The sequence below is a fragment of the Anomalospiza imberbis genome, chromosome 4 (genome assembly GCF_031753505.1).
Source record: "Anomalospiza imberbis isolate Cuckoo-Finch-1a 21T00152 chromosome 4, ASM3175350v1, whole genome shotgun sequence".
Lineage (NCBI taxonomy): Eukaryota > Metazoa > Chordata > Aves > Passeriformes > Viduidae > Anomalospiza > Anomalospiza imberbis.
The window spans coordinates 39401992-39429131 of NC_089684.1; the positions used below are offsets into that span (position 1 = coordinate 39401992).

At 39.0% G+C, this 27140-nt stretch overlaps 1 protein-coding gene across 10 annotated transcripts in view; it reads right to left on the reverse strand.

Annotated features, from left to right (window-relative positions):
• Window positions 1–27140, reverse strand: part of BLTP1 (bridge-like lipid transfer protein family member 1) — an 86866-nt gene that overhangs the window by 29513 nt on the left and 30213 nt on the right. For 9 of the 10 annotated variants that reach the window (XM_068187941.1, XM_068187946.1, XM_068187943.1 and 6 more), the window contains exons 20-48: window positions 24774–25001; window positions 24053–24190; window positions 23628–23804; window positions 21842–21970; window positions 21549–21668; window positions 19688–19962; window positions 19321–19571; window positions 18623–18881; window positions 17383–18226; window positions 16522–16592; window positions 15861–16034; window positions 15473–15593; window positions 14499–14645; window positions 14034–14161; window positions 13719–13921; window positions 12251–12448; window positions 11409–11620; window positions 11023–11174; window positions 10011–10161; window positions 9042–9194; window positions 7570–7810; window positions 6798–6946; window positions 6147–6366; window positions 5337–5495; window positions 4151–4326; window positions 3888–4063; window positions 2564–3270; window positions 1172–1399; window positions 710–803 (exon numbers count right to left, since the gene is read on the reverse strand). In XM_068187941.1, coding sequence (XP_068044042.1) covers window positions 710–803; window positions 1172–1399; window positions 2564–3270; window positions 3888–4063; window positions 4151–4326; window positions 5337–5495; window positions 6147–6366; window positions 6798–6946; window positions 7570–7810; window positions 9042–9194; window positions 10011–10161; window positions 11023–11174; window positions 11409–11620; window positions 12251–12448; window positions 13719–13921; window positions 14034–14161; window positions 14499–14645; window positions 15473–15593; window positions 15861–16034; window positions 16522–16592; window positions 17383–18226; window positions 18623–18881; window positions 19321–19571; window positions 19688–19962; window positions 21549–21668; window positions 21842–21970; window positions 23628–23804; window positions 24053–24190; window positions 24774–25001 — 6281 coding nt within the window. The remainder of the gene's footprint in view (window positions 1–709; window positions 804–1171; window positions 1400–2563; window positions 3271–3887; window positions 4064–4150; window positions 4327–5336; window positions 5496–6146; window positions 6367–6797; window positions 6947–7569; window positions 7811–9041; window positions 9195–10010; window positions 10162–11022; window positions 11175–11408; window positions 11621–12250; window positions 12449–13718; window positions 13922–14033; window positions 14162–14498; window positions 14646–15472; window positions 15594–15860; window positions 16035–16521; window positions 16593–17382; window positions 18227–18622; window positions 18882–19320; window positions 19572–19687; window positions 19963–21548; window positions 21669–21841; window positions 21971–23627; window positions 23805–24052; window positions 24191–24773; window positions 25002–27140) is intronic. The other variant, XM_068187940.1, reaches the window with a different exon arrangement.

The following is a 27140-nucleotide window of genomic DNA, read 5'->3' on the forward strand; positions in this document are numbered from 1 at the left end:
CAGATTGGAACTTTTATTTATACCTCTGAAACAAACAAAGCAATTTAGTTGAGGAAATTATAAAATTCTGCGTGTTTTCATTTCTATGTAGCATCCTCCAAACTACCCAGGAATTAAAAGGAGAGAGAAACTCAAATGACAATTTTTAGCCCCTTTCTACAAGAGTCCTTTCTAAGACCAGCACACATACTGAGGGTTACCCAGCTAACACCCAAATTGTGTGAGGGTGATCTGTGCTACAAAGAATTGTGGTTCAGCTCATTCTGCAACTCAAACAGAAAGAGATGCAGCTGGGAATTAATTAAAATAATACATGGTCTTTTTGAGTCTATGAACCTGACAGAAATAAAAAAGCCAGAACAATGTGAATGCTGAGAAAGTGATTCATGATGTTCATGCACAAAAAGTGGTTGTCTTCCCCTCCCCTGCCACGTTGTGCAATTATAGAAAAGCTGGAGAAGGGATATTAGAACTGTAAAACTAATATGAGAGAACAAAGAATGATGCATCATGAGAGTTGAAAAATATATCTATTAAGGAAACACTATAGCTCTTTAACAGGAATAATTAGGAATAACTACTCCCTACAAATCTCATATGGTTTGAACTTACAAGTTTCAAAAAGCAATTAGAAGCATAAGAGAAATAATACAACTCATATCACTTCTGTCAACCTGAACAATTTTAAATTATGAGACTTCCTACTTACTGGATATTTGGGGTAATTCCTTCCAGCAGGACAATATTGACACCTCCTATGTGAGCAGTGGCACATGTCTCAGTCATCTTTTGGTGTAGCACATCTTTAAGAAAAAAAAATGTATTTAACAGCATTTCAGTCAGCACAATACTTCAGGTGTGCTTACTGCTTTTAAAAATATTACAGCAGGAAAATAACTGAAAAATTACAGCTTTAGCAGTCACAATAAGTGATGCCAACTATAAAACGTGACAAGAATAAAGCTTTTGAAAATGAGTGACTCTTCTAGGAGAATTTCCTCCATGGCACTTTCTGAAAAGCTTGGACCCTTTTATAATCCTTCAGCATCCTAGCAATAATTCTTTAGAAGCACTTGTTGAATATTATTACATTACACACACACATACTGCACACACACATGTAAAGCAGTCAGGGAATTGAATTACAGAGAGTGCTTTTAGCTCATCCCACCTTTCATTTTCTCTTTCAGGGTGAAGCTGCCGTGGATTCTCTTCAGCTCGGATTCCATGGTGAGGCCGCCGATGTCAGCCTCCAGGTGGGTCCTGTTCACCATCCCTATCCCAAAGACGATGAGGGTCACATGCTGCGGCTCCAAGGTCACCAGGCTGCGCTTCCGCCCGTTTTCCTGCTCGTTCTCAAACACCACCCTGCAGGCAGGCTCAGTGGGGCTTCGAACACCTACAGAAACACCAGCAGTTATTCAAGGCTTTATTTGTAATAAATCCTTGGCATATCCCATTTATATTTGTATTCCAAAACGAGGATCACATATCTTTCATGTCAAGAAAACTCTTCGGGAAAATTATCTGCGCCTCGCTCACTCCACCCCAATACCATTGCAACTGAACCAAATCCGAGACACAATGAAGACAATAATGAGTGATGTGGTTTCATTATTATTCATAGATATGCTCTTATGAACCTTATATAAATATTTGTAATGATCTGATTTTATTGTTATACCAGACAAATGCCCTGACAGTTTCCAACTGTCCTATTTATTTTTTGATCATTCCACGGGCAAAGGTTCTTATAATTCTGTTTTGGATGAACAAGTTCTCCTTTTCAACATTCAGGAGGCTAAAAAAAATTAAGAAAATTTACATTTTGTGCAGATATTGTAACTGTGGATATTATATTCTGTGCATGAAAGACACTGGTATCTGTTTACAAGTTCTCATCTGACACTTTTCTCAGTTTTTTGTTCTTTAGTTAAAAGAAGTCCAAGGAAAATATGGCAATAGAGCAACTATACCATCCCCTGCATATTCACAGCAACCTAAGTTCAGCAACAAAGAGAATGATGCTAAGTCAACTCAGATTTACTCTGCTGTATTGAAATACATTGGAAATAGCAATAATTACACCAGATCTCAAGGTTTTCGGTGAAAATATGGCCCAAACACTTGTAATCTTTGTGGGATTTGACCAAAATCACTATTTCACCTTTCCTTCTCTCACAGCAAGATTCATAGATTTTTTTTTTTAAACTGTCATTCTCAAGGCAGAAATTAATTCCCTCAGGATGGCTTACGTACATGCTTGCATATTTTCACAGAATGATAATATACAGCATTTCCAGTACCCCCTTGAACACAAAACAGCACCTCAGGAGGAACAAACTCCATCCACACTATGCAATTAGTGAGAAAAGTTAAGCTTTCCTATTGTACATCATCTTGGTGAACTAATCAAAAGCTCACCTCCGTCCTCACCACTTGCCCCTCTGATCCAAGTTAGATGGGGTGGGCAACTCACAAAAACCACCTCATGAGCAAGCTTTAGAAACACCATTTAAGCAAAAACACACACACGGTTATTTGGGCTCATGAACCACTTTACCTGTTGGCCCAAAAGTTTCAGAAGACTTTTCTAAGATGCCAGTTGGATCAGAAATGAGTGAATAGAAGTTCAGTAGCTTATACATATTTTGCCAGCACTCCGCGGAGGGCTCGCTCTGTTCCGACACGGTAATGGAGTCAGAGTCATCCATATGGATTGTCACGTGGTCAACCACATCTTTGGAGCCTTTCCTGGACACTTTGGAAGTCCTTCGCTCCGACCTCCCCAGGGAATTCTTGTTGCGAGACTCCTTCTTGTTGTTGTCGTTGTTTGTTCTCTTGTTCTTGGTGTTGTTCACCCTGGTGCCCCCGTTGAGGCTGCCCCGGGAGCTGCGGCTGAAATCCGAGGAGCGGAAGTCCCTGTGCTTGCGGGTTTTGAAGGTGGGGGTTGGGGAGGCCGAGCCAGCCGTGTACCTGCTCAGTTTGATGTCTGTCTGCGTGGCCTTGATGTCATCGATCATGGTGCTGAACTGGTGGATGAGCCGCACCAGGGCCATGTCCACGTGCTGGCTGATGGACTGGCAGGAAATGGTGAAGTTGCAGTGGAAGGTGTTGTAATAGCGCTTGTTCAAGTCGTGGAAGGAAAGGGCGTTGGTGGAGTTGTGAGGGGTGCACATGGATTTCTCCATCACCACAGCGCTAATGCTGAAAGTCTCCAACATCAAAGCTGGTTTGAATTCCAGAGGAGGAAGATTGACAGCTCCTTGCCTAAGGAAAGGAAAGGTACAAGTTACTACTGTGCTGCTTTTTATGAGTGTGAGAGTCAAATACATTTTTCACACAGCTTATATCTCATTTACTGAACCCAGCCTTTTATTTCCCTTAGGATATCACCTTTTTACCACAGTTCAAAATATAATCAAATGAACTTTTACAGTTTCCTACTGTGTGCTACTAACATAGAAATCATCCAGTTCTACGAAACCTAGCTTGGCATGCAATCATTCCATTACATCCTAAAGCTTTGCCAAAAATTGGTCTGGGGGAAGAGTCAGCATTTTCACAAAAAGTCACATTATTATTTACAGGATTAATTACTAAACACCATTTCAGAGCCACTCAAATTCCCCCTCCCCCACTATTATTTCCACCAGCTCTCCCCCCTTCCCCAGTCTCCAATTTTCAAAAGCAGCTGAGATTCAAACTGTTACAATTCCCAAACCATTCCATAGGAAGATAAAAACATTTTAACAGGAAGACAAAATGAAAGATCAGAAGAATAAAGGGCTGCTCCTTATCCTATGAAAGTGCTTTGGAAATCTGTCATCACACAAAAAGCCTAATTTCTGTAGCCAATACCCATATTTTTAAGCCTCTCATCATACCTTCGGGCTCTCTTGCTTTTCCTCTCCTTCGCTGTGTCTGAATCAACAATATCTGCTCTGAGGCAGTCCAGAGTTCCTGAGAAAGAGAGGTACTCTCCAAAGTACATCCTGTAGCACAAGGGCATCGCATCCTGCGACTGAATTCCCGTGTAACTTAGCAAAGGTCTGAAAACAACCTGCAAAACAAAACCCACCCAGTTAGTGAAGGCCTTGAATATTTCTACTCTCTTGCTCATCATTTGGTGATGTGCAACCCCAGTTACCTGTGCATCTGCCAGCTGGACAGCAGGAAAGCCCTGGTTGCCCTCTTCCACTCCTGCAATGTCATCCTGGCTGGTGCTGTGCTGCGAATGGGTGCCATCCAGGGTGTTCTGGTCGCTGGACAGAACTGTGTTGAAGTCTGAAGCAGAGGGGATAGTAGGAAGATTGGGTGCCACACCTGGAAAATAAATACCCATGGAACACTAACACCACAGCAAATCTTACCACCACTGACTCGACTAATTCAGTGAGATTATTTATACAGACAATCAAGCCACAGTGGGGTCTGTAACCTCTCAAAGGTGGCGTTCAGGATAAAGAAACAGCCTGATATTGCTGGAACAGGTAGAGATTGTCCAATCCAAATTCGGAAAGAGTCTTATCTTACTGCAGAGAAACACATACCAGTTTACAAAGGAGCCACAATAGTTCAGCAATATGTACAGCACGATGATGTTTGTAGGATCAGAATATTGGTTCAATATTAAAAACAAACTAAAACAACTTCTTATTGACTAAGATTAATAAAGCACAGTTGAAGGAGTGTTAAAAGAAAAAAGATTCCACTATAGTGCTGGAGAAAAAGAAAATTAAGACACACATTGAAAAGTCTGAATGATGACAGACCAGCAAGAAAAAATAAATGAGCTGCAACAAATTGTTACACATCTGGTTCTTTAATACACGTAAGATTTTCAGAAATATATTTTCTTCTTCATTCCCTTATACCAGTTAACCCATTCCTAAGTCACTTTCAAAACACATGTTCATGTTTAGTCTCAAAATTGAATTGAGAAAGAGCAAGGATTCCAATGCACAAATCACAAAATAAGCATATGCAAATAAGATCAAAAATAGCCAACAAAACCAAGGAACTCAGCAACAGAAGATAATTTAATGGCTTAACTTTTGGCAGCTACACATGGCTTTGGCAGCTACACTGACAGCCCCAAATGCAAGAAAAAGCTAAATTTTTGGAGGCAGGGTGAGACCAAAGAAAACAACAGTTTTGCTTAAATCTCATCTTTTCATTTTCCAGGTTGCTGGGAAGTCCCACAAGTAATACTTTGAGCCAATTAAGTCCTGTTGACCATAAATCACTCTCTCAATTACTTTCAGTCAGGAAGTGGCAAACACAGGCACAGCCAAACCAGAACCACCAGGAACTCAGCTACAAATTTGCAATACCTGTTGGAAGGCTGCTGTGTCCAGACTTGATGGCCGGACTTTCCTGCACGACACTTCCCCTGTTGCCCACAGCATTGGACATCCAGTTATAGAAACTCACAGAGGAGGGCTCAGAGAGCAAAGGGTGCTCAGACAACATGTCTGTGGCCACAGTATTTCCTGTGCAGGTAAAGCAGAGACTTCAGTATTTCTTGCATCCAAGTCAGCAAAAACAAGGAACACGGCACAATTTCGCTGCCAACACCTATAAACTATAAAAATATGCCTATTTCTCAAGGTTTATTCCACTAAATTATGTGTCAAACAGCACTATGGGTGCTACCACAGAAGTTACACGTGGCACTGAAGGATGTTGCACTATATATGGCTTTGCATTTGCTCATATATACCATTAATTAGAGGAAAGGAGTCATTAAGAAACCAAAATACCTTTTTTTCTGAATAATATTTCAGTCCCTGACAGCAATGGAGAGAGGTTTTAGAGAAAATACAGTATCAAATACAGTATGCAATTGACATATAAAGAAAAACCGATAACAATTCACTCTGAAAAACAATACAGAGCATAAACACTTCAATGTTTCAAGCTTCTAAAATATCTGTTGAAAAGTTCATTACTAAAAATCTGCAATTTATCGTATGCAAACTATGTTAGTGAAATATTAATTTCAGCTCTCTTTTTGAGCTACTCACAAGGTCAAGAAAAAACAAACGCAAATGGTTATTTCCTTATTCATTCAAAAAGACTAGGAAATTAGATTACATCATGCCTGTTTGTGCTACATCATACTTTTTTATGCTACATCATACCTGTTCGTGTTAAAGAACTACTTTTAACTGCAGTTGAACTTCTTTGAGGAGTCCCTTCCAAAAGATTGTGCAGGCTAGGAAAGCTCCCAGTGAGATAGCTGAGAAGACTTTCTTTCCGTGGGCTTTCCCTGACTCCCATTCCGGAGCGGCCAACGTGCACTGGTGAATCCGTAGCTGTATCTCCACTGGTGTAACTCAAGGAATGATATGGATGGATGCCCTGTGAGCAGAAAACAAAGAAATTAATGAAGTACTGTGGACACTGCAAAAACAAAGCAACATTTGGTGTAAATATAAGCCTGGAACACAATCATTTTAGTACAAGTTACTGGAGAGCCTTGTCAGTCTTCGATTTTGTATCATGATAGTTAAATCCTTGTTTCTGCTGCCATAAATAAAAGATCAAAGGCTGTAAAGGTTAGGGCACATCCTTAAATTATGCATATGAAGTTAATGGGAAAGAAAACCAACAGAAAACAGATGAAGAATATAGACCAACTGCTGGAGCATCCCTTTTGTAAGGTCAGGAGTGCACCCTCCATGTACTATAGTTACTTTTTGCATGCATTTATTCATCTGCAGCTACAGGACTGCTCCTGAACAGGCCAGCTACAACCCCCTTTGCCATGGTGCCCAGCCTTATGCACTCACCTTGATTTTCAGCACAGAATCACTGTGAGTGTGAGTCTTGGACAACTTCCTCATGATCTCAGCACCAGTGACAGGCCCGGAGGAGGCACTGGCAGGGGGAGGGCGATTGGCTGTTCCTTCCAGGAGCATTGTGTGCTCACTCACAGTAGCTGCACCCAAGCAAACAGTTGTCCTTATTTAGATATATATGGAGAACCAAGATTATCTATTATCAGGCACATTTATCTACAAGCAGTCATGAACTTCCAAGTGCTGGCACACACCTACACAGCGCTGTCTGATTTATAGACAAGTAAGAACACCTCAGACAGGGGTGTGCTGGGTTTTGTTTAATAATCCAAGTGTTTCTGCTTAATCAAAACAGGTATTTGAGAGAAGGGGAAAAAAAATTCCCTTATACTGTATGATTATTACATACAAGTTTCTCACACAAACATCTTGGCTCTCTTAAATCTGCTAACTGCTGCCTGGCTTTTAATTGAAAGGTAGCAAATAACTGAATTGCTTTTTTTGTGCAGGAAAAAAACAAGACAAAAGATGTGAAGAAAGAGGTCTCCTGTTTTGTTTTTCCCTGAACAAGCACTAATTATTGTAATACTATAATTATCATTGTTAGCAGCAGCTTCAGAATGAAGGTGATTCAAAAAAGAAGCTTGATAATTCTAAAAAGAAGACTATAATGTGTCAAGCATTAAAAGTAAAAAAGATACAAATGTCTGAGAGGAGCTGTTTGTCCCTATGAATTGTTAAGGGGATGGTAACATGAAAATACCTGCATCAAATTCAAACTCTGCTCCATCAGCACTTGTGTCACTCTGAAGGCCCCCACCATTGTCCAATCCAAGGCCATCCTCATGCTCGTGGCAGGCATTTGGCTGCATTTTCATTGGCTGGGTTGGTCTGTGCAAGCTGACTCCTTTAAAGGCTGGGGTGACCACAATGAACTTCATCCACTGCCTTGCTAAGGCAACCAGACCTTTCTTTAAGGTCACTAAGGCAGGAAGGCCATCACTCTAAATAAAAAATAAAATTAAAAATTCATATCACAGCATTTTGAAGTAAACTGGAGAGGAGAATAAGTCAAAGCTCTCTTAAATCTCTATATTTAAGAGGCTTATGACAAACATGCTGGCACCACAAAACATCAAGCGAGAAGCCAAGGAGCTAAGAGAAGGAATTACAGCTTCATTGAACACAGTAAATACATTTATCTACATGACCTGAGGATCTAGCCCAAGGGGGCCAAAAATAAATAATAGGAAGCAGGTTTGCTAAATATGAAGCTAAAAGCACTTGAGTAATTATCGGAGTCTGAACTATGGGCTAAGATTCATAGCAACTCTGTACAAACAGAACTGAAATTTAAAAGATTGTTTTTACCATTGTTCATAAGCAGAATTTTAGGAATATAAATTTGAGGCCAAATATAGGGATTGTTTTGATTACACCACTGAATTGTCTGAAGAAAACAAAAGCTTGGTATTTTGACCACAAATCAAACTGTGCTATTTGTGCCACAAACTGTGCTATTCCTGATCACTGGCTCTCAGCTGAATATGCTGAAAACCAAAGTGTTTAAATCTGACAGCTGTAGAATTGGATTATGAAAATGACACAAAATCAGGAATAAACACTCCTCCCTTATCCCTGATGTTTGCTCAAATAACTATTTCCCACTACAATCTAGGCATTTACATTCTAAAGCCATCAAGAAAAATACTTGACTCTTAAACCCTAAAGTTGTACAATTCTAGTTCCTTCCTTAAACTGTCTGCACTACCCTTGTGTTTCTAGAAGACATGAAAACTAGTTCTAAGGAGAGAATTTGGAATAAACTAACCAGTTCATGCACTTGCCTCAATAATTGAGACTTATTCAATTTTAAAACCATGAGAAATGAAATCTCATAAAAAGGCCATTGAAATATGATAGAAGAGGGAATGAAATTTGATAAAAGCCATGTACAGTTTTAAAGGCATCCCTTTTTGGTTTATGGTCTCATGTATTCACTAATAGTTCAATAAACATTATGCATATATATAGGTCATAACAAAAATAGCAGATGTCAAAGAAAATGAAATAACAGAAACAGTATCTACTTATCACTACAAAGATGCATATGAGTTTGGGTTATATTTTCTTGTTTGTTAACCTTCCTCAAACTGTTGCCAAATTTAAGACCTTCGAATTGGCATATTTGAAACTAAAGGACTGACACATTTCCAGTTTTCTTGGGTAACTCACCATAGTGGCATCCTCAATAATGGAGTAATTTGCTTGATGAAGGTAATGGTGCAATATATTACAGAGTAAACAAGAGGGATTTTCTTGCAAGAAACGAGCCACTTTGGTAAGCCTGTTGTACTTGCTTCTCAGAGGGAAGTGCACACTTTTATTCTAGATTAAAATAAAAACATTTTCAACATATGAATATACTTGCAAATAGAGCATCAATGACAAAATTTCATCTATGAGACAAACTTCTAACCTCATTTTGAACTTCTGCAACAAGGATTTGCCTCATGGGTACCCACCTGATTTTAAATACTGCATGTGAAAAATAATTCTGGATGCATATTTATATATATGAAGCAATAACAGAAAAACCTGGATTCAAATTGCAGGCCTTATAAAGTTACATCTGGACTTATAGACATATATGCAAAGCCAGCTACAATTTTCAAAGAAACAGTTTATTCCTAGTTAAAGACAAAACATGCACTTTCTAAAATTTGGTTTAATGCTAGAAAGAGGGTAAGAAGAAGAAAGAGGAAAGGAGGTAGGAATAAGAGACTGCTGCAAAGGATAATTTTTGAGCAGAGCAGAAAACCAGCATCACACTGAGGTCATCCATCCCACTATGCAAGACAGGATCTCAGCATGGGTACCACGTCCAAATCTTCCCACTAGATGGTGCCAGTCAAACCAACAGCAAACAAAAATACTTCATAAAATATACCAGGCACTACAGCCATACTTCCTATTCTTATTTCACCTGGAAATGCATTCCTGTAAGAAGCATGAGACTTGGCTCTGAAATTCAGACTGTGTACAAAAAGCACAGCTTTTTGTGAACTCTTGTGACCAATTCCAAAGGCTCACTAGAGATGCTCCAAGTTTGCCAGTGAAAACATCCAGAATTCCAAAAACCATATATTACCTATCATGCTGTCCTGTTCTGATATGCTCATTGATTTTAGAAAGGTCATTTACCTCCAGAGCTTCTGTCATAATGCACCCCATAACAGCACAGATTCGCAGGGTTCCTTCAGTTTCCAGCTTATTTAATGACGACTTCACTTGATCAATGGGAACAAGCCAAGCACCAACTGCAGGCGTTGCAGTGCTCAGGAGGTTCAGCTGCCTGGGGAGACAAAGAGAAAGCCATGCTCACAGGCAGCAGCAGCAATGAGCAGCATTTTCTGATGCTGTTATGAATGACAGTCAAATAGGCGGGACATAGATGCAAAGTAATAAACACAGACTTACTGCCCAGAAAGCAAGAACTGGCAAAAAGTACCTGAGACAATCTTTTGTTTACTCACTCACACACTCATGATTCTCCCCACTTTTGCTACTGTTATTCCTTCCTTTTCCCATTTGTACTCCCTACTGAAATCACAGAGTTTGAAATTGTCATCACTGACTGAATCCCACATGAAGTGTTACATGTCATAAAGGACTTTTGCTAAAGGGCTGAGGCAAGAGTTACCAGCATTTTCTAAATTATGGCTCTATACTGACAAACTGAAATATTTGGCTTATTCAATATACACAGTGTGAAAAGCTATCTTAGAAAGAGACATCTTGAAATTTATAGTGCAATGGCAGTCAGATCATGCATGTTATCAGGCTGAATACCAAAAGCACTGAGCTATTCTCTTCACTGGCATCTCACCTACTCAAAACAAATACCTTCCCCTGCCTTTCTCCCTCATACATTTCTATCTCACCAGAAGCTGTTAGTGAGGGCTTTTTGTTTCATTTGGCTTTTTTACTCTTCCTTTTTCTTCTTTTAATCACATCTAACTAAGAATTTTCTAGCAGCACTTCCACAGAAATGAAAACAGTAGAAAACTGAAGCAAGTCTTACTGTGATATATACAAACTCAAAATTATCATTTCCAAAGAAGCTTCAAATTCCATTCAGAACCTACCAAATACAAATGCAATTTAACCAAGCAGAACTGCCATTTTCTTTCTTTTATATCAGGTAAAATTATACCTCGAATATATATGGGCTGGGGAGCGCACATTGGTGGGAGCTGCAAAACTAAACCAAATTTCTTTGATTGTCAACTTCATGCTGCAGGAGTCAGGGGGAGGAGGCATCAACGGGATATCTTTTTTCAGATCATCTGATTCAACACCTTCATCCTTCAAAAACAAGGAATCATGAAGTTAGAAGGGAAATTGTAAAAATATTACACTGAAAGGCACTACCATACCATACATGCTCATAAATTATTCTTTTTTCACAGGCATTTAGGCAAAGCAAAATAAACTAATGCTGTTCAGTAATCCTCCCAAGGGACCCTGCAGAAAGCTGGAAGTTTAGTATCTAAGCAAACAGGATGCGTGATCAATCATTTCTACCCAGCTTGGACATACCTGCTCATCTGAAACTGAATTTCCATTAATATCTGAAGAGGGACTTATTCTGTCACAAGGGAGGTTATCTTCAGACACATCAGTGTTGTAGCCACTACCAGTGGGGGAATCTGAAGAGTTGTTTGATGCAAGCAATCCACCTCTCTCTGTGTCTCTTGATTTACCCATGACTCCAAATGTGTTATACAGCACTGCCCCAGACTGTCTTCCCCCTGTAAAAATACCCAGACTGTAAAGGTTGTCAGCACATAAACAGCTGTAAGTTATGGCCCATAGAAAAGATCTGCACTTAAGCAGAGAAAAACACATGATTTTGGTTAAACAAAATGTATTACCATTTTATTCAACAACTTATCACTACAGTTTCGAGCTTCTGATGGTTTACCACAAGTAGCTGAGGAGTACTCACATAAAGACTTTTTAAATATTATTCTCTTAAAAAAAAGTAACTCAGAGGGTAGAAAACACACGTATACTGTGGGGTTTTTTTAACTTTCTGTAACTAGCTTTCCCCTCCCAGAGCAAAACTCTGGCTCTATAATGCACTTCCTGTGGATAAGGTGAGGATTTGAGTGATGAGTGAAAGCATCAGTTTCAACCTTAAGTTCAGAAACTGATGAAACCAGTTTATATTAAATTATTTCATATACTATTATTAGTGGCAGTTACAACTAAAAATGTCTTCATTGTATAACCTATGAAATTTACCACAGACATGTACCATTCAGCATCACCCAGATGCAACAATTTCTAATCAACTAATTGTTAAGCCAGAAGACCTAACAACAGAATTGTCAGTAATCTCATAAAACAAAATAAGACACAGCCTTGAAAAGCTTTACCTTTTATAGTTAAATTTTCAATTCCACACTCAAACATTATCCAACCCCACTTCTCTTGACTAGGACCAATTCGAGCTACATCCGGAACAGCTTGTTGATCTGTTTCATCCACAAAAGTGAACTCGTCCAACTCTTCTAAAGTAAAAAGAACTTTTGATTTCCCAAAAGGAATCGCTGTTATTGCACAAGTTCCAATATCTGTGAAAATAAATAGATAAATAAATATTTACTACTTTGCTCCAAAATGGAAAAAACTTTACATCTTCCAAAAAGCTCTTTGAAGTTCAGAGTGTTTTGGGGGAGTTATCCCTTTAGTATTTCTCAAATGGGGGCGGGGGCGGGGGGAAAGACAGAAAAAGTTTAATCTTGAAACACGAGCAAGAAGATGCACAAAAAGAGGGCAAAAAAGCCTTGCTCCTGATTACCCCTTCTAATCCTTACTCTCTGCCTCCAATTTGTAACTGCACTCATTTTAAAGTAAACATGAGATGCTAAGATCCTTAGAAAGGCTCTTCTCAAACCTTTTAAACAGAAGATGATGACTTTTCATGGATAGTACTCAAAAACTGGCCCTCTTGAATGTCTGTAGCATACCTGACACAGGGCACTACTGCCAAGATTCTATCCATAACCAAGTAAAAAGGGAGGTAACCATTTCAATGTTCTCTGTTTTTGCTTTCCTCCAATTTCATTTGATCACTCATCTTTGCACAGCAGTGGGATTTTCTGTTGTTTATTTATTTATTGTGTATTTTTTAATCATCCTGTACTACCTCATGTCTGATGACTCCTGTTCCTTATGGAACAGAGTGAAAACTGATGTAGATTCCATCAAAATTGAAGCAGTTTAACAAAAACTGCCTCTACTTTTGGTCATCTTTTCCTGATTATTGTTTCCATGATCAGGAGTTATAGCACAATTTAAATCATAGCTTCTTGAAGGCATTTCCTTAGCACAAACATCAAGGAAGTCAATTGGGTAGATCTCATTTTCAGCTTTAGAGTTGCTATAGTTGAAAATCTACACATTGTCATGCTGAAATTTCTGGCAGAACAGGCACATTATTGAAAGTGTTAGAATGCAGTAAGAAAGCAAATAAGTGTAATTCATTCCCTGCAAAAGGTGACAAAAAATGGTAGCTGAAAAGAGATTAGCTGGGAGGAAGGGAGCTCAGGCCTCAAATTCCAGCAGTGCAGGTCAATATTTACAGGGCAACACATCTGCCACACAAACTGCTTACAAGTTTGTCTTGACACCTTTTAGTTTGCCTAAGTTTAAATCTACCACTTAGTGTAATAATAATTCATCCCCAAATTCTTTTTCAAGTATCTGCAAAAGCTCTGGGTGCAAGTAGCTTTTTATCCACGTTGATAAAAAAACCTACAACCAAACTACAAGATCAAGACCAACTGTAACTACTTCTGTCTACTAAAATGGACATTTCCACATTTTAATATTGTTCAATACCTGTTGTATCAAGACCTCTAAGCTGTCCATGAACACGATGGATGTTCAATTTAGCAGCAATTTCTTTTCCTTTTTCTGCTCCAGAATTGGATCTCAGTGAGCCAGAAGACTGGGGCTGCATTTTGCTGGTTTGGATGTAACGATCAAACGTGACAGAATTCCTCCCAGTTTCTGCATTGTTCGAAGTCTCCTCAACTATACCCCTTTACAATATCAAGGAGGAAAAAGCAATTAAGCAAACCTCAAGATAAACAAAAACAATCAAATTAAACATGTCTGAAGTTTATGACAAATAGTGAAATGTACTGTTCTTACCTGTTCATACGAACTTGAGTAGCAATTCTATCAAAACACAAAGCTACTAGGGAAACGTGAGTCACGGTTTTGCTGGAAGAAACTCCTGGGGATTCATCCACAGATGCTTGTAGCAAACACAGGTTCACCTGTACATAGAATTCCATCAAAGAGTAAAGACATTTAGAATAGCATGTTACATTAATCACTAATTTCTGACAGAACCTTGTCTTATACTTTCAGTAAAAAGAAAAATAAAACCATGACACCCAGAACATAATTTAAAGACATGGCAGCCAGTTACCCCCTTATTTAGCTACTGCATGTCTACCATCATAAAATTAAGCAGCTCCAAAGTTCTGAACTTCAGTTCTCTAGCACAAATGCACAGCTTCACTTCAGCTTTTGGGGAACAAACAGGGATCTAAAATAAGGGTCATTTTGTGAGGCACTTTTCCACTGATAAGCTTAAAAAAAAGTTGTTACCTTTGGAACTGTAACATTGGCCTGAAGACCTTTAATTGTCACATTATCTTGCTTAAGTGAGAGATTGGTCTGCGCTGGTCCCTGGTTTGTTGTTCCTGTTGTGGTGGTGTCTATTTTTGTTCCTCTGATGTCTTGCTTCGAAGACAACTTGAAGAGGGGAGAAAAATAATTTATTAGCACAAATTCAAGAGTTGCTGAGCTCAGGAGTAACAGGATATTTTATTAGCATTGAACCAGAAAGAGATTCTGACTTTATTTTAGGCAATTTACCATGATTTCCAGAACAAGGGCTGCAGCACTTTGAGGTACAATAGGTCTAAAACCATAAGGGCAGCAGTGCCATCCTGCAGTAAGCTTTAACAGCCAGACCCAGACTTCAGCTGGAAGTTTGAATTCTACACATGTAAGTTATATAAAATAACTTCCTATGAAGCATGTTATTAGTGTCCACTACACTGGGAAGTCTAAAAATAAAACCATAAAATATAAATATAGTCATTACATTGGACAGAAAGAACACCTAATTCTGTAGAGCTACCATACAATTCTATTTAAGTTAAATTAATTTTTTGAGGTCTCAGGTGAAATGCAAAAAAAAAAAAAAAGCCCACAGGCACTTGCAAAGCTCTCTCTAACTACTAAAAAATAGTAAGTAACATCTCACTGAGATGAATGTAATACTTAAGAATACCAGCTATAGTAATTCCAAAGAACAGAATGTGTGATTTGATCTGATGGAAATTACTCTAGACAATCTAAAACAGAAAACCTTCAATCCTGTAAAAGATTTCTGGACAGTGAAAGACAATATGTAAGAGCTGATTATGAAAATCCATATAAGTATCCATTCCAAATTAATATAGCATTTAACTATTATATCTCAAAACACTAAATTCAGTTAAAACACTTTCTATGTAAGATAAAGAAAAGAGCATTCTCTCAAATCAATGTGGATTTCCTTGTTCCTTCCTCACATTTTCTGAGAAGCTGGTCTTGCTGTTCTGCACAGCATCCCTCAGGACTTTGCAGTGCAGGTCATCCACGATTGCTGCTGGGTGCCGGGAGCTGGCACAGTGCACCATGGCCTCAATGTACCTGCGAGGGGAAAACAGCCACAGGAGACCACTGAGACTCCCAATTTCACATGGCACACCACCAGCCACATGTAATTAACACTACACAGAAAAAACAAGCACTGACAGACACAAAGGGCACTTCCCATTCTTCCAGCCACCATATAGGAAATGCAGAATGACATCCGGTGGGCACCAGGCCACGCTATTCAATCGTTTTAGCCAAGCCTTTGCTGAACGGAACAGCTGTGATTTTAGACAATTTTTAGTACTATCAAAATGAAATTACCTATCCAGTGCCTCTGCTACAAGAGGAGTCAGAACTACATCTACAGTTCCTTTTACTTCCACAATTGCCGTTGTCCGTGTCTGGAAGACCGGGTGATCCATCGTCCATTCCTCTGTTATTGTTTCATCATCTGTATTCTCTGCAGACTTCTTGTCCAAGGGAGTGTAAGGTGTGCTAAACAAGTTAAACACACATCAATGATCAGGCTTTGTAAAAACAAATACAAAAATGTTCTGGTATCATTTTAACTCTTAATAAAATCCACATAACGGCAGGTTTCTTCTACTGTACATCTTAGAAAGTACAAAAATACAATCCTGGGGTAAGGCCCTCTCTAAATTCAAGTTAAACTTCTGGCAATGAAATGGACGCTTGTCATTAGCACCTCCAAATTCATCTCAATTAAATCACCATTCGTAGTCTTGAAAACGTACAGGTGAAATAATTTAATGCTTGCACTGTGTACGTTCTGTTTGACCAAACCCAAATATTTCATAATAAAATGACCTGTTCTGAAGTAGATCTGGTACTAAAAAATACTGCTGTAAATCAAATTTTGAAAGGGCTAGTGGGAGCCAAAATATTTCAGAAGAGTATCAGGATCAATCCTATTCTTGAAAAATAAGCTAATAATGTAGCATACATTATGTGTCCAACTTACTTTGACGTTGATCCTGTAAGCTGCATGCCTCTGTCCAGTAATGAATTAGCTGTGAGACCCTGTTTAACAATCTAAGATAAAAGTGCAAAGAAGTTTATTACATTCCTTCCATAAATGATAAAAACCCCAACCAAGGGATCTTTAGAAATTCCCCTTAAAGCTGTTTTTCTTAAAAGAACTCTTAGAAACAGATTCTCCAATATAGGATATAGGAACTCCTAGGTTTGCTTTTTAAATTCCTTGAAAAATCAGATTACACTGCTTTTACATAAACATTGATTTATTGCTTTTAAAAAACCCCTTCAAATACTAATCTACATAAGGTTTGCATCAACACAAACCTTTTCTGCAAAATAACAAATTCAATTCCAGAGCTCAAACACCTGTTTTATATCAAGTCATGTCCAATTTTTTTCATATATTTCAGTTCAGCTCCTTCCTTAAGCATGTATGCTCAGGTCACTTAAAAAAATAATTTCCTAAATCTAAGTTGCAATTTAGTTTTGGAACAAAGCACTGAGAGCCTGAATTATACTTTACCAGTATTAAATGTACTGCCACTGCAGTTCTGTATAATGTATTTTAAACAAAACTCACAAATGTCCTCCAGCCGCATATCATTCAACAGACAGCATTTTTAAGTGCAACAACAATTCAGAACACACATCCACAGAATTCTAACTCTTTTTCTGCCCACAACTTTACAGCCACTCAGACCCATGATCTGAAGTCAGAAACTCAAGGTTTAACTAAAACCAAAGAAATTTCAAGTTTCTTGTAGCTTATTCACACAACTGGTACTAAGCCATTTTAAGTTATTTTGAATTCTTACTCCTTTCCCTACTCCTCCATCTTCCATACCTTAAAAGTTGGGACAGAGAGTTGCTCAAAAGAGGAGGAACTTTCCTCACTCGTTGGTGTGTCAAGGTCTAAAGGGCGATGCAATGAGGATTTGGAAGTTCTTTTGTTAGTTGGATGCTTTACTGACCAGTTGGTCACCTGGAACTGTGTCAGGTAGTTTTGGTAACATGCCATTACAGGCTGCTGGGAAGTGATTTGCTCACGTTCCACAGTCTTCTCAGAGTCCAGGACGTACATGTTGTCAACGTGCTCATCATCTCCTCCCAGAGCTGAAACAAATGAAGCCTGGGAAGGATGAGTCTTAATTGGCAATGTTTTCATATCTTGACTGATTTCTCTATGGATTGTGCTTGTTAAGGGTCCTTCCACACTGTGATAAATAGACCCCCTACTGTATTCAGCTTTCTGAGCTTGCTTTTTTCTCTTCTTCCTCCCTGGATAGGTTCCTGGACCTTCATCACTGCTTATTGGCTCAAACTCTTCTGCAGCTGAAAAATAAGCCTCGCTATCCGCCATGGACATACTGGAATCCATGGAGCGGTACTGGTGGAACGAGTTTGAATCTGCTGACGGCGTGTAGGGGAAAGAGCCAAAGCTCCTCCTCTGCTTTGGGGAGTCCAGGACGTTCTCATCGCTGCGGGACACGTCGCTGCTGAACTGCACTCCCACGGGGACAGGCTGCTTGTCCCCGTAGAACGCTGCTGTCAGGCTCTTGGTGCTGCCCAGCCGCGTGGAGCACACTGACGCTTGTCTCTTCAGGGGGGACCTCATGGGGGACTGGCCCACAGGCCTCTCCTGGGGGCCAGGTGATGCAGGCCGGCCCTCTGCACCCTCCACCGTGACACTGGGAACAGAAATAAACACTTCACTTGCTTATTTCATTACTAATGCTTCTCTTCCTGCACTGTAGCAGCTGTCAAATGCACCAGTGATTCGGTGACTCTCTATTAGCATAGCTATTATTTTCATAATGCTGGTTACATACTGAACTTTGCCACTTGTCTACATACAAAGGATGTAAAACCACACATTCAACAGCGAATGCGGGTATCTTTACATGCTGGATTTTCTACCTTGCTCAGGTAACCATCCCCTATTAGAGGTCCAAATCACATTCCAACTAGGAAACACAGTTCAGCAGCATCGTTAACACTTGAAAAATAGCTAAGTCAAAGGCTTTTCTTACGTCTTAGAGCATTCAAGAGTTGAATTATATGCCTACCTGGACAAGACTACTAACCTTCCATGAGCATCTTCCCTTTTTGCACTGGGCAGGAACTCCTTCTGTCCCAGGTGATCCTCAGCAGTGGATAAGGGGCTGTCCTTCTCCCCTGCAAGCAAGGGCAGGGCAGCACTGGAGCTGCTTGTTTCCTCTGAAGAGGAGGAGGAGCTGTGGGAGCGCAGCGGCACTTGGAGGCTCAGGTGTTGTGCTTTCCTTTCCACTTCTATCCCCACAGATCTGCAGTCCCAATCTTTTCTTTTGACACCATTTGCTTTACCTAAGATCAGGGAAAGAAAAGAAAAACTGAATATCTGATAACACAACTGCAGTGGACTCTTCCCTGCCTACTGAAATAAAAATCATTATTAAATAAAAGCCCTAGTTCTGAAATGCATGCACATACTAGCATGTTGTCCTGACAAAAATTAATAAAATCACATCAGTAAAACATCAGATTGTCTCAGCTGGCTACTTTCTATATAAGTAGAACAAGTCAAAAATCTCCTTTTTACTCAGCAAGGAGGAGCATGTTAATATAAAAATGCAGCATATGAAAGCTTGCTCAAGCTCTACCTGCTCTTAGAAGGGGTCAGACCACTAGAGCACAAGCAGTTATACTTTATTAATCAGATTCATAAACACTACAAATAGCAAAACGTTAAGAATTTATACTTTTGGGCAAAATACAGTAAAAATACAGTACATTGCATCCTCACCATCTAAAATTTTAGAAATCTCCTTTGTAATTATCCATTCTCCTGGCTGCAGTAAGGACTGCCCATAAAACATATCAGATTCTGCACTTGTGCTTGAGAAAGCAGAGCTGCTTGAAGGTGTCAGTTCTTCAAGTTTGAAAAAATCCAGCCCCGTTAAGGTGCCACCGAAGAATCGACAACCACCGAGACAGCCACACTTGTTCTTGCTTCTCTTATTTCTCAAATTATCATCAGGCCACAAAAACCACAACCTACAAAAGGAAGAAGAGCAGAAAACACAACAACACCATGACCACATTGAAGATCAGTGAAAGCAAGATAAACAAATATTCCTCTCAAATGCACCTCCCTCGACCGCATCGCTCACCTCTTGGTTCTGTTATCGTGCGTTTCCAAGAAATGCCTCTGCACCTCGTGTTTAGAAGGATGATCTGCAGCTAAAGCAATGTCAGCAGTGATGAGGCCCAGGTTGACAGAGCCAGCTTCCAGCCAGTATGCCCTCCTCAGTATTGGCTGGAGGCCAGTTCTGCAGTTCACCTGCTCGACGTATTGCCTGAGCTGCAGGTCCTGGATGGCAGCGCTGATGCCTTCCCCGACAGACTGGTTGTGGAGGTTGCAGTTTGCAATGCGTATGGCACCCATCTGGAAATAGGATTTAAACAGGAACTCTGACTGTTTGTCAGTGAAGCAAAGAAGAGTGGCCTTAAACCATTTAACACATCCCAAACTACAGCCCAAAAAGATCTCAGTAAAATTCCCTCTGGGGAAGCAGTAGTATTTGCAAGTCAGCACACACACGAAAGAAGGCAAGCTTAGAAATTAATCTCAGCCACTTTTTACATAACAAAAAAAAAAAAACTTATAAGTATCCTTTTGTAAAGAGATCAAAACAGAAAACAACTGTCAACAGACGCTGTCATGAAACTTTTAAAAATTTAAATAATTAACTTCTTCACTGTCATCTAAACCCCAAAAAATCGGAAACTTTCAAACTTGTTTATTCTTTAAATTTCACATAATCTGAAGACATTGGATCACGTTTCCTGCACAGCTTGAGTCCTCTCCAAAATATCACCATGAAGCACCTGAAATTTCAGATGGCGTTTCCCATCTCTAAACCAAGAAAAGCTGAAAGACAAACCAGCCATGGAAGAGCTACCCACAGGGTTAATATTAAATTATTGCTTCTCATCTCCGTCACAGATTATAAAAGAAACCTTTTTTTTTTTTTAATTTGAATGAAACACATTCAGGATATAATCTTCTAGAGTGGTTCAGGCTATTAAGCTGCCTTTGAAAATACTGCCATTCATATTTATGCCTGCAGACACTGTTAATATTTATGATGGCACTTTCTAATATTGGATTCAAAAGAATTTGGAGGCTCAAACATATTTTTTACTGCCACAGGGCAGCAAGCCATTCAAATTATGAGATATCACATAATTAAAAAAATGTTTAAAATAATTACCAGTGCCCTTTAGTTAGATTCTTCCTCGCAATGTGAAGCTGTGTCCAAAACTTTTAAGTCTACCATTTAAAACTGCATTTATTAACTAACAGCACAATTACTACTCAATTTGTCAGCATGGTGGTTTTCTTCTTTGCTGTTGTTACCATAACTCAGCTGTGTCTAAACTTGTATTTTGCTACACTGAGTAAATTATTGATTTTTTTTTCCTGTGCAGTAAGATAATGGAGAGGATATCAGCTCTTCTCTGCACAGCCCTTTTTGAACAGAGGATTCAGTCAGGCAGTAGCACAAACACTTCTCCCTTCTCTACCAAAGATACATGTAAATTCACACAAGAGGATTGCGAGTTATCCAGCACGGACTTGTACATGATCCGTATCAATCATTTCCATTTGCTGAATTATTAATTCGTAGCACAAGTTCTTATCAACTCTCAGGTACAAACACTGCAATATATATTGCCCAGGGTGTTCAAAATTAATTCACACCAAATCTGCAGCTTCCACTTTTATTTTGGGAGACATATACCCCTCCTTACCATTTGCCAACATAATTAATGGAATTATTAAATAGAAGCCAAACTGATCTACTCCTGGCCCAGTCCATCATGACTTTTTATCACCTAAAGTTTTAGAAATTCTGCTTAAACCATTGTATGCAAGCAAGCCATCAATTCAGGTAGGTATTCTATCAAAAAATACAAATATCTCTACTGACAAAGCATTTTAATTGCAGTTAAGAAAAATATTTTTACCTTGATATTGGTGGCACAGCCATGTTCTACCACATAAAGATCTGCTCCATCCATGGCTAAGCGTGTCATCGTGTACTTTAAGTCATCCGATGTTGGGCATGGTCCAGGCACAGAGTTCGTCTGAAGGAAAAGGGAAAAGAAAGAATAAAGGAAAAAACATATAAGCATCTATTAGGAGATCAATTTGGGCTGGTCCTTTTATTTATGTTCTGGTAACATTAAGGGTGGATTTCTGAAGTGCTCCAGAGAACCTGTGCATGTCCAGTGAGCAGCAGGGATGGATGAAAAGGTACCTTTGGGTCACAAAAGCGGCGATCGATGCCATGCTGACACAGGATTACGGATTTGGGCCTCTCCAGCTCAAACTCCCGGCACACCACGTGGAACACAAAGGTCTGCCCCCATTCCAGAAGACAGGCGAGCTGTAAGCAAACAACAGCACATTGTCCATCACCACCCATACGAGATGGACTTGTGGTGTTCCATGGAGAACAGAGAACAACCCCAAGGGCTGGGATGTGAGCAGGAGGCTTCAGCACACCCTCCTAGCTGCAGCACCTTCTTGCTACTCAAGGCTGATTTTTATTCTTGCATGCAAGACATGAAAGTCTGCTTTTTCATGGAAAAGTATGGGGACATTAAAACTTTTTCTAAATTATTTCTTAATAAAAGGCAGCAGCTTTTGCTCTTGCAGTCAGCTGAGAACTTCATTGTTAAGGCAGAGCTCCCCCAACTTTATCGCGAAGAATAGCTTAAGGTACTTCATTACCATTCATAATTTAAATGTCAGATTTGCTTCTATAAAAGCAACAAAGTTACATTTAGATAGCACGGGAGGAAAGTGGCTCAACAAAACACTGCTGATTCTTGCTAGACCTAGTAATTAGCCTATTGTTGATTTAAGTCTTTTATAGAGTTAGCTCGCTCATAAAGGAAATGATTCATGACCGTCTGTCTCTGTTATGAGAGGGAAATGGGTTTTCTTTGCCTTGCCAAAGGAAAGGGTACTTAAAATCAGCAGTAATTTGAATGGAATTTAATCCAGCTATGACTGTCCTGCACAAAATCTCTCCTCCTCCGTTCAGTGTAGTCCCATCACAAATTCTTGCAATACATCACACTATGGAAGGAAAAAAGCCAATAAACCTGAAAGAGCAAATTCAAGTGCTGACAACTAAAAAAAATACAATTGCATACAGTTGAGAATGGCTTTATAAGGGAAGAAAATCCTCCAGTTCCATTAAACCTTAAGAAATGTTTGTTAACCTTGGAGTACTCTGAATCAAAAAAGTTTAATTTTGAACCATAGAGCAGTGGAGCAAATCCTACAGATCATCTAAATCAGTGGCAGCATTTTGGGAAGTACCACCACAAATGTCTCTATATGCAGCAAGAAAACAATTATTCTTTAGATTTACTGAACTTGTTTGTATGCATTATTTTATTTGCTGCTGAAGTCTCCCAATTAAATATGTGCTTAATCCTAGAAAATAATACCAATTTTTAGAGGAACAAGATGCAGGAGTGTCTTAAAAAAAAAATAATTAAAACAAATACTAACTACTAAATAGAATGTATGTACTTTTCTTGTGCCTCAGAATACACTGGCAAAGCAACCCTTCTTTAAAGATCTGGCAGACTACAGAAGAAATAAATCAAAGTGATCTGCCTGTTGTATACTTGGAGTCATTCACCTAGGTGGAAAGACAAATGTAACATAAATGGCAAAATTAAAAGGGGTTAGTGCTAAGACTGACCTAACAAAGTGCAATACTGGGAAAGCAAACGATGTTCCAGTGGGAACAAGGAGCAGAATTTATGCAGTGAGCAGCTACTCCTGAGACCTGTTCATACTACACTCCCACAAATGATCTCATTTGCCTGTTACTTTAAAACATCACTCTGACAATGGCTCATTTGGCATCTCCTGTCCCTTTACAGCAATTATTACATTTTAAAGCTATAAAGTAAAGGTTACTTATGGCACAGATCACGCGCTTTCCAGAAATCCACGCTGCGCCAGCTCTAGAAGGAAGAAGGGTAATACTTCAGTACTTCAGATTGGTTTCTAGCCGGTACCTGTGGTGCTGTCACTTTGGCTGTGAGGCTTCCAGCCTGCACATCTATCAGCCAGGCATATTCCAAAGTGTCACTTCCCAGGGGCAGCCCTTCTGCAGAAAACATGGCATGGGCACGGAGCTGCAGGCCCGACAAGCTGATGTGACCCTCCCGGAGCACCTCGTCCACTGCAGGGCGCTGCCAAGGACAAGGAAGTGAAAGGCAATTGGAACAAGATGCAACACTAGCCTAATTTAATCCTATTTATTTTACTGACAAAAAAATTTGGACAAAAATAAAAGATTTTTATACTCATCAGATTTTTGTTATGATTCACAAGCCCTAATAAAACCTTTGCACAGCAGGGAAATTTCTGCCAAAATAGAATTCAATTTTAAAATCAACACGATTTCCACAATCCAGCCACACAAACACTGATTGACTACCTGATAATTGTCATTCAGAAACAGATTCACTGGAGACAATACAAGCTGAAGCATTGTTTCTCTAAACCCTTTCTTCATCTCGAAACACAGCCTCTCCAAGAAAGCTGTAGGGCAGTCTGGACCATCTGGACTGCAATGCTGAAATAAAAGATATACACACCTGTTTCAGAACCTAAAAGTACATAACATGGCTGAAACTTTACTATCAGGCGCAAACCTGTGAGCGGGAAGTATGCCAATTTTCCTCTCAGTGGATACTCAAGAAGAAGCCTGTGCAACTTCAAGAACCTTTTGACAACAATAAACAACAATTCAAAAAGATTTGGGTGAACCCAATGTTCTATCTGGATTTTTTATTCCGGGGTTCCCTCAGAACTCAGGAGCATAGAGCAGATTGCACCATTTTAAGGCAAATTTGCTAATCAGCAGAGAAATTGTAATGGTCAATCAAAAATATCACACAAATCAAGTTCTGGGAATAACAAACATATTAAAAAATTATCCAGTTCTGCCTCACAGATAAGCAAAATAAATCCTGTCTCAAAGTTGTTTAGATAGACAAGTTTCAGCAGAGAGTATCTACATATTTTGGTATGTACACTTACATCTTGGTAAGCACCACAGCAACTAAATGTTCCAGGCAGTTAAATGTGGTTCCAGATTATGAAACTAAAAAATAAATTACATGAAGCAAATTCTTTTATTATTATAAAGTACTTACCACTGGCAATCTCCCATGCACTTTGTACAAATTAACAAGCACAGTGATATCCCATGGGCGTAAAGTAAGAGGGTGAACAGGCTTGACTGAAATTTCATTTTCTTTTCTGTCATTTTCCACTCCTACAGCTGTCCAGCCAGAGCTTGAGGATGTTGACAGGGACAAAACAGGGCTTGAAATAACCTCTTCAAAATCAGTGTACATGTCATCTTCCCCAAAATAATTTTCCTAGAAAAAATAATTGTTATGAAAAAAGAATTGTTATGTTGTTTTCATATGGAAAACAAATGAAAAACATGAAGGCAATGAATTGAAATACAAATCAAATTTTCTGGTTTTAATCCTCCCTAAAATAAGTGGCATAGTTATAACCTACAGCTAAAGGAACATAGATACTTTTATTTTATGAAAACTGGATAGTTTAAGTGCACAAATTTAGGCATTGTGCTTTGCAGAAAATTAAGGCAGCTCAGTAGTTCTCACACTACTGGTATTGAGACACATGCAACAGAACTAACTGAAATATTATTACTGACACTTTTAAACAGACTTTGTGCTTTTAAAGATGCATAACAGAGTAAGAACACAAAACACATCCTGCAGGAAGTCAGCCCCATCCAACTTTCTGAACCTTTTTTTCAGCAGGCTCAAAAGTCTTAAGCATGCTTCTAAAATACTAGGTCATAAACATTTCTTGCTCGGGTAAGAGCTAAAAGCCACCTTGTGTCTAAGCAAATACTCTTCAATTATCTAAGGCCAAAGTAACACTGCCAAATTCTACTGGGAAACAGAAAATCCATCAGGTTTCTGGCAATCTATCACATCTTCTCCCTTAAAAGAAAAGCTAAACTCTCAAGAATTTTCTTCCAGTGATTTTTAATAAGGCAGACCCAGCAGAGGGTGGTCGGTGCTCCAGTAACTCACTCCTGACAACTCCTGCTGTGAATACCAGGACCTATAAACCATTCATTTCCAGACAGTAAACCCTTAGCAGGGTGTGCTACACCAAAAAACTACCTCCCAAGATCAGAAGGCTTAACAAAGCTGCACGGACAATGTGTGTCCAGGGATCTCTACACTATGTATTAAAAAAAGATCAATGAAAACAAACTGAAAACAACCACAACTCAGGAAAACAAACATTAAAAAAAAAAAACCTCCTAGAAATCTTGCAAGAGATGATCCCAGCACAGCTGGACTAAAAGTTCTAAACAATGTCACAAAAATGCTAAAAAGAGCAATAAATGCACATTTTCATAAACAAGCTATTAATCAAAAATTCTCTTGAGAATTAGAATAGAAAAGCTAAATTTCACGTGAGAAATCTGCACCTAAAAATGAAATCATTACAGAATCAGGGATCTAACATAGCACTGTTTGCATTTATCTCCAGAGGCAAAAAGTACTGAAATGGTGCTGCTTTGCTTGAAAAGCCACAACTCCCTCATGAATTTATGGGATTCAAAAAGAGGGTTCAATAAACAATTCAAACATGGCTTCATTTGCTCTGTACCAGGAGAAATCAAGTCTTCAAGATGCAGTACTGGCCTAATTTTAATCCTATTTATTTTATCAACAACATGAAAAAATAATGAGCATATTTTCAAGTCCTATACTCTACAAAACAGTATTTTCTGCTACTCCTTGCTTACGTGCTATACTTGACGGAAATTCATGAAAATTACTGTTTCAGTGAGTCCTTATATTGATCACCTGTCTCAGAAAATTCCTCAACCTCTGTTCCAAAACACCAGCCTCCAGAAGCATTAACTTAGCCTATCTGCACAGGTTGAAACAGATGTTCAGAGAAAAACAAACCAGCAAAAACCCACCAAAAAAGACAAACCCAAAACCACACACACACACAAAAAAAAAAAAAAAAAAAAAAAAAAAAAACCAACCACAAAAATCAACCAAACCCCAAGCATTTTGCTGTTTGTCAAACAGAATTGACACATTAAACTGCCTTGGCTTTTGTCACCACAAGGGAGGGTTAGCGAGATGGGAAGGAATTAAACTTAGACACCCAAAAAAAAAAAAAAAAAAAAAAAAAAAATCAGTCATGGAAGACAAGACAGCAAAAAAACCAAACACACATTCTAAAGCATAATGGATTAATGCCAAGAAAAGGATGCATAATCCTTCTCCAATATTTACTGAAGAAGCCTTTTAAATTAAGCTTACTCTCTCATGTCCTTCCCCAGTACCCTCCATGATCCTAACTCCAGGAATGTCATGGAATCTAGCTAAGAAAAACAACACACAGCAGAACTTAAAATGCACCAAAAACATGGGTTCTGGTATAACTTGGCATTAAAATTGGAGTTTAGATAAGCTCTAGTCATAATCATGGAATACTTTTCTATT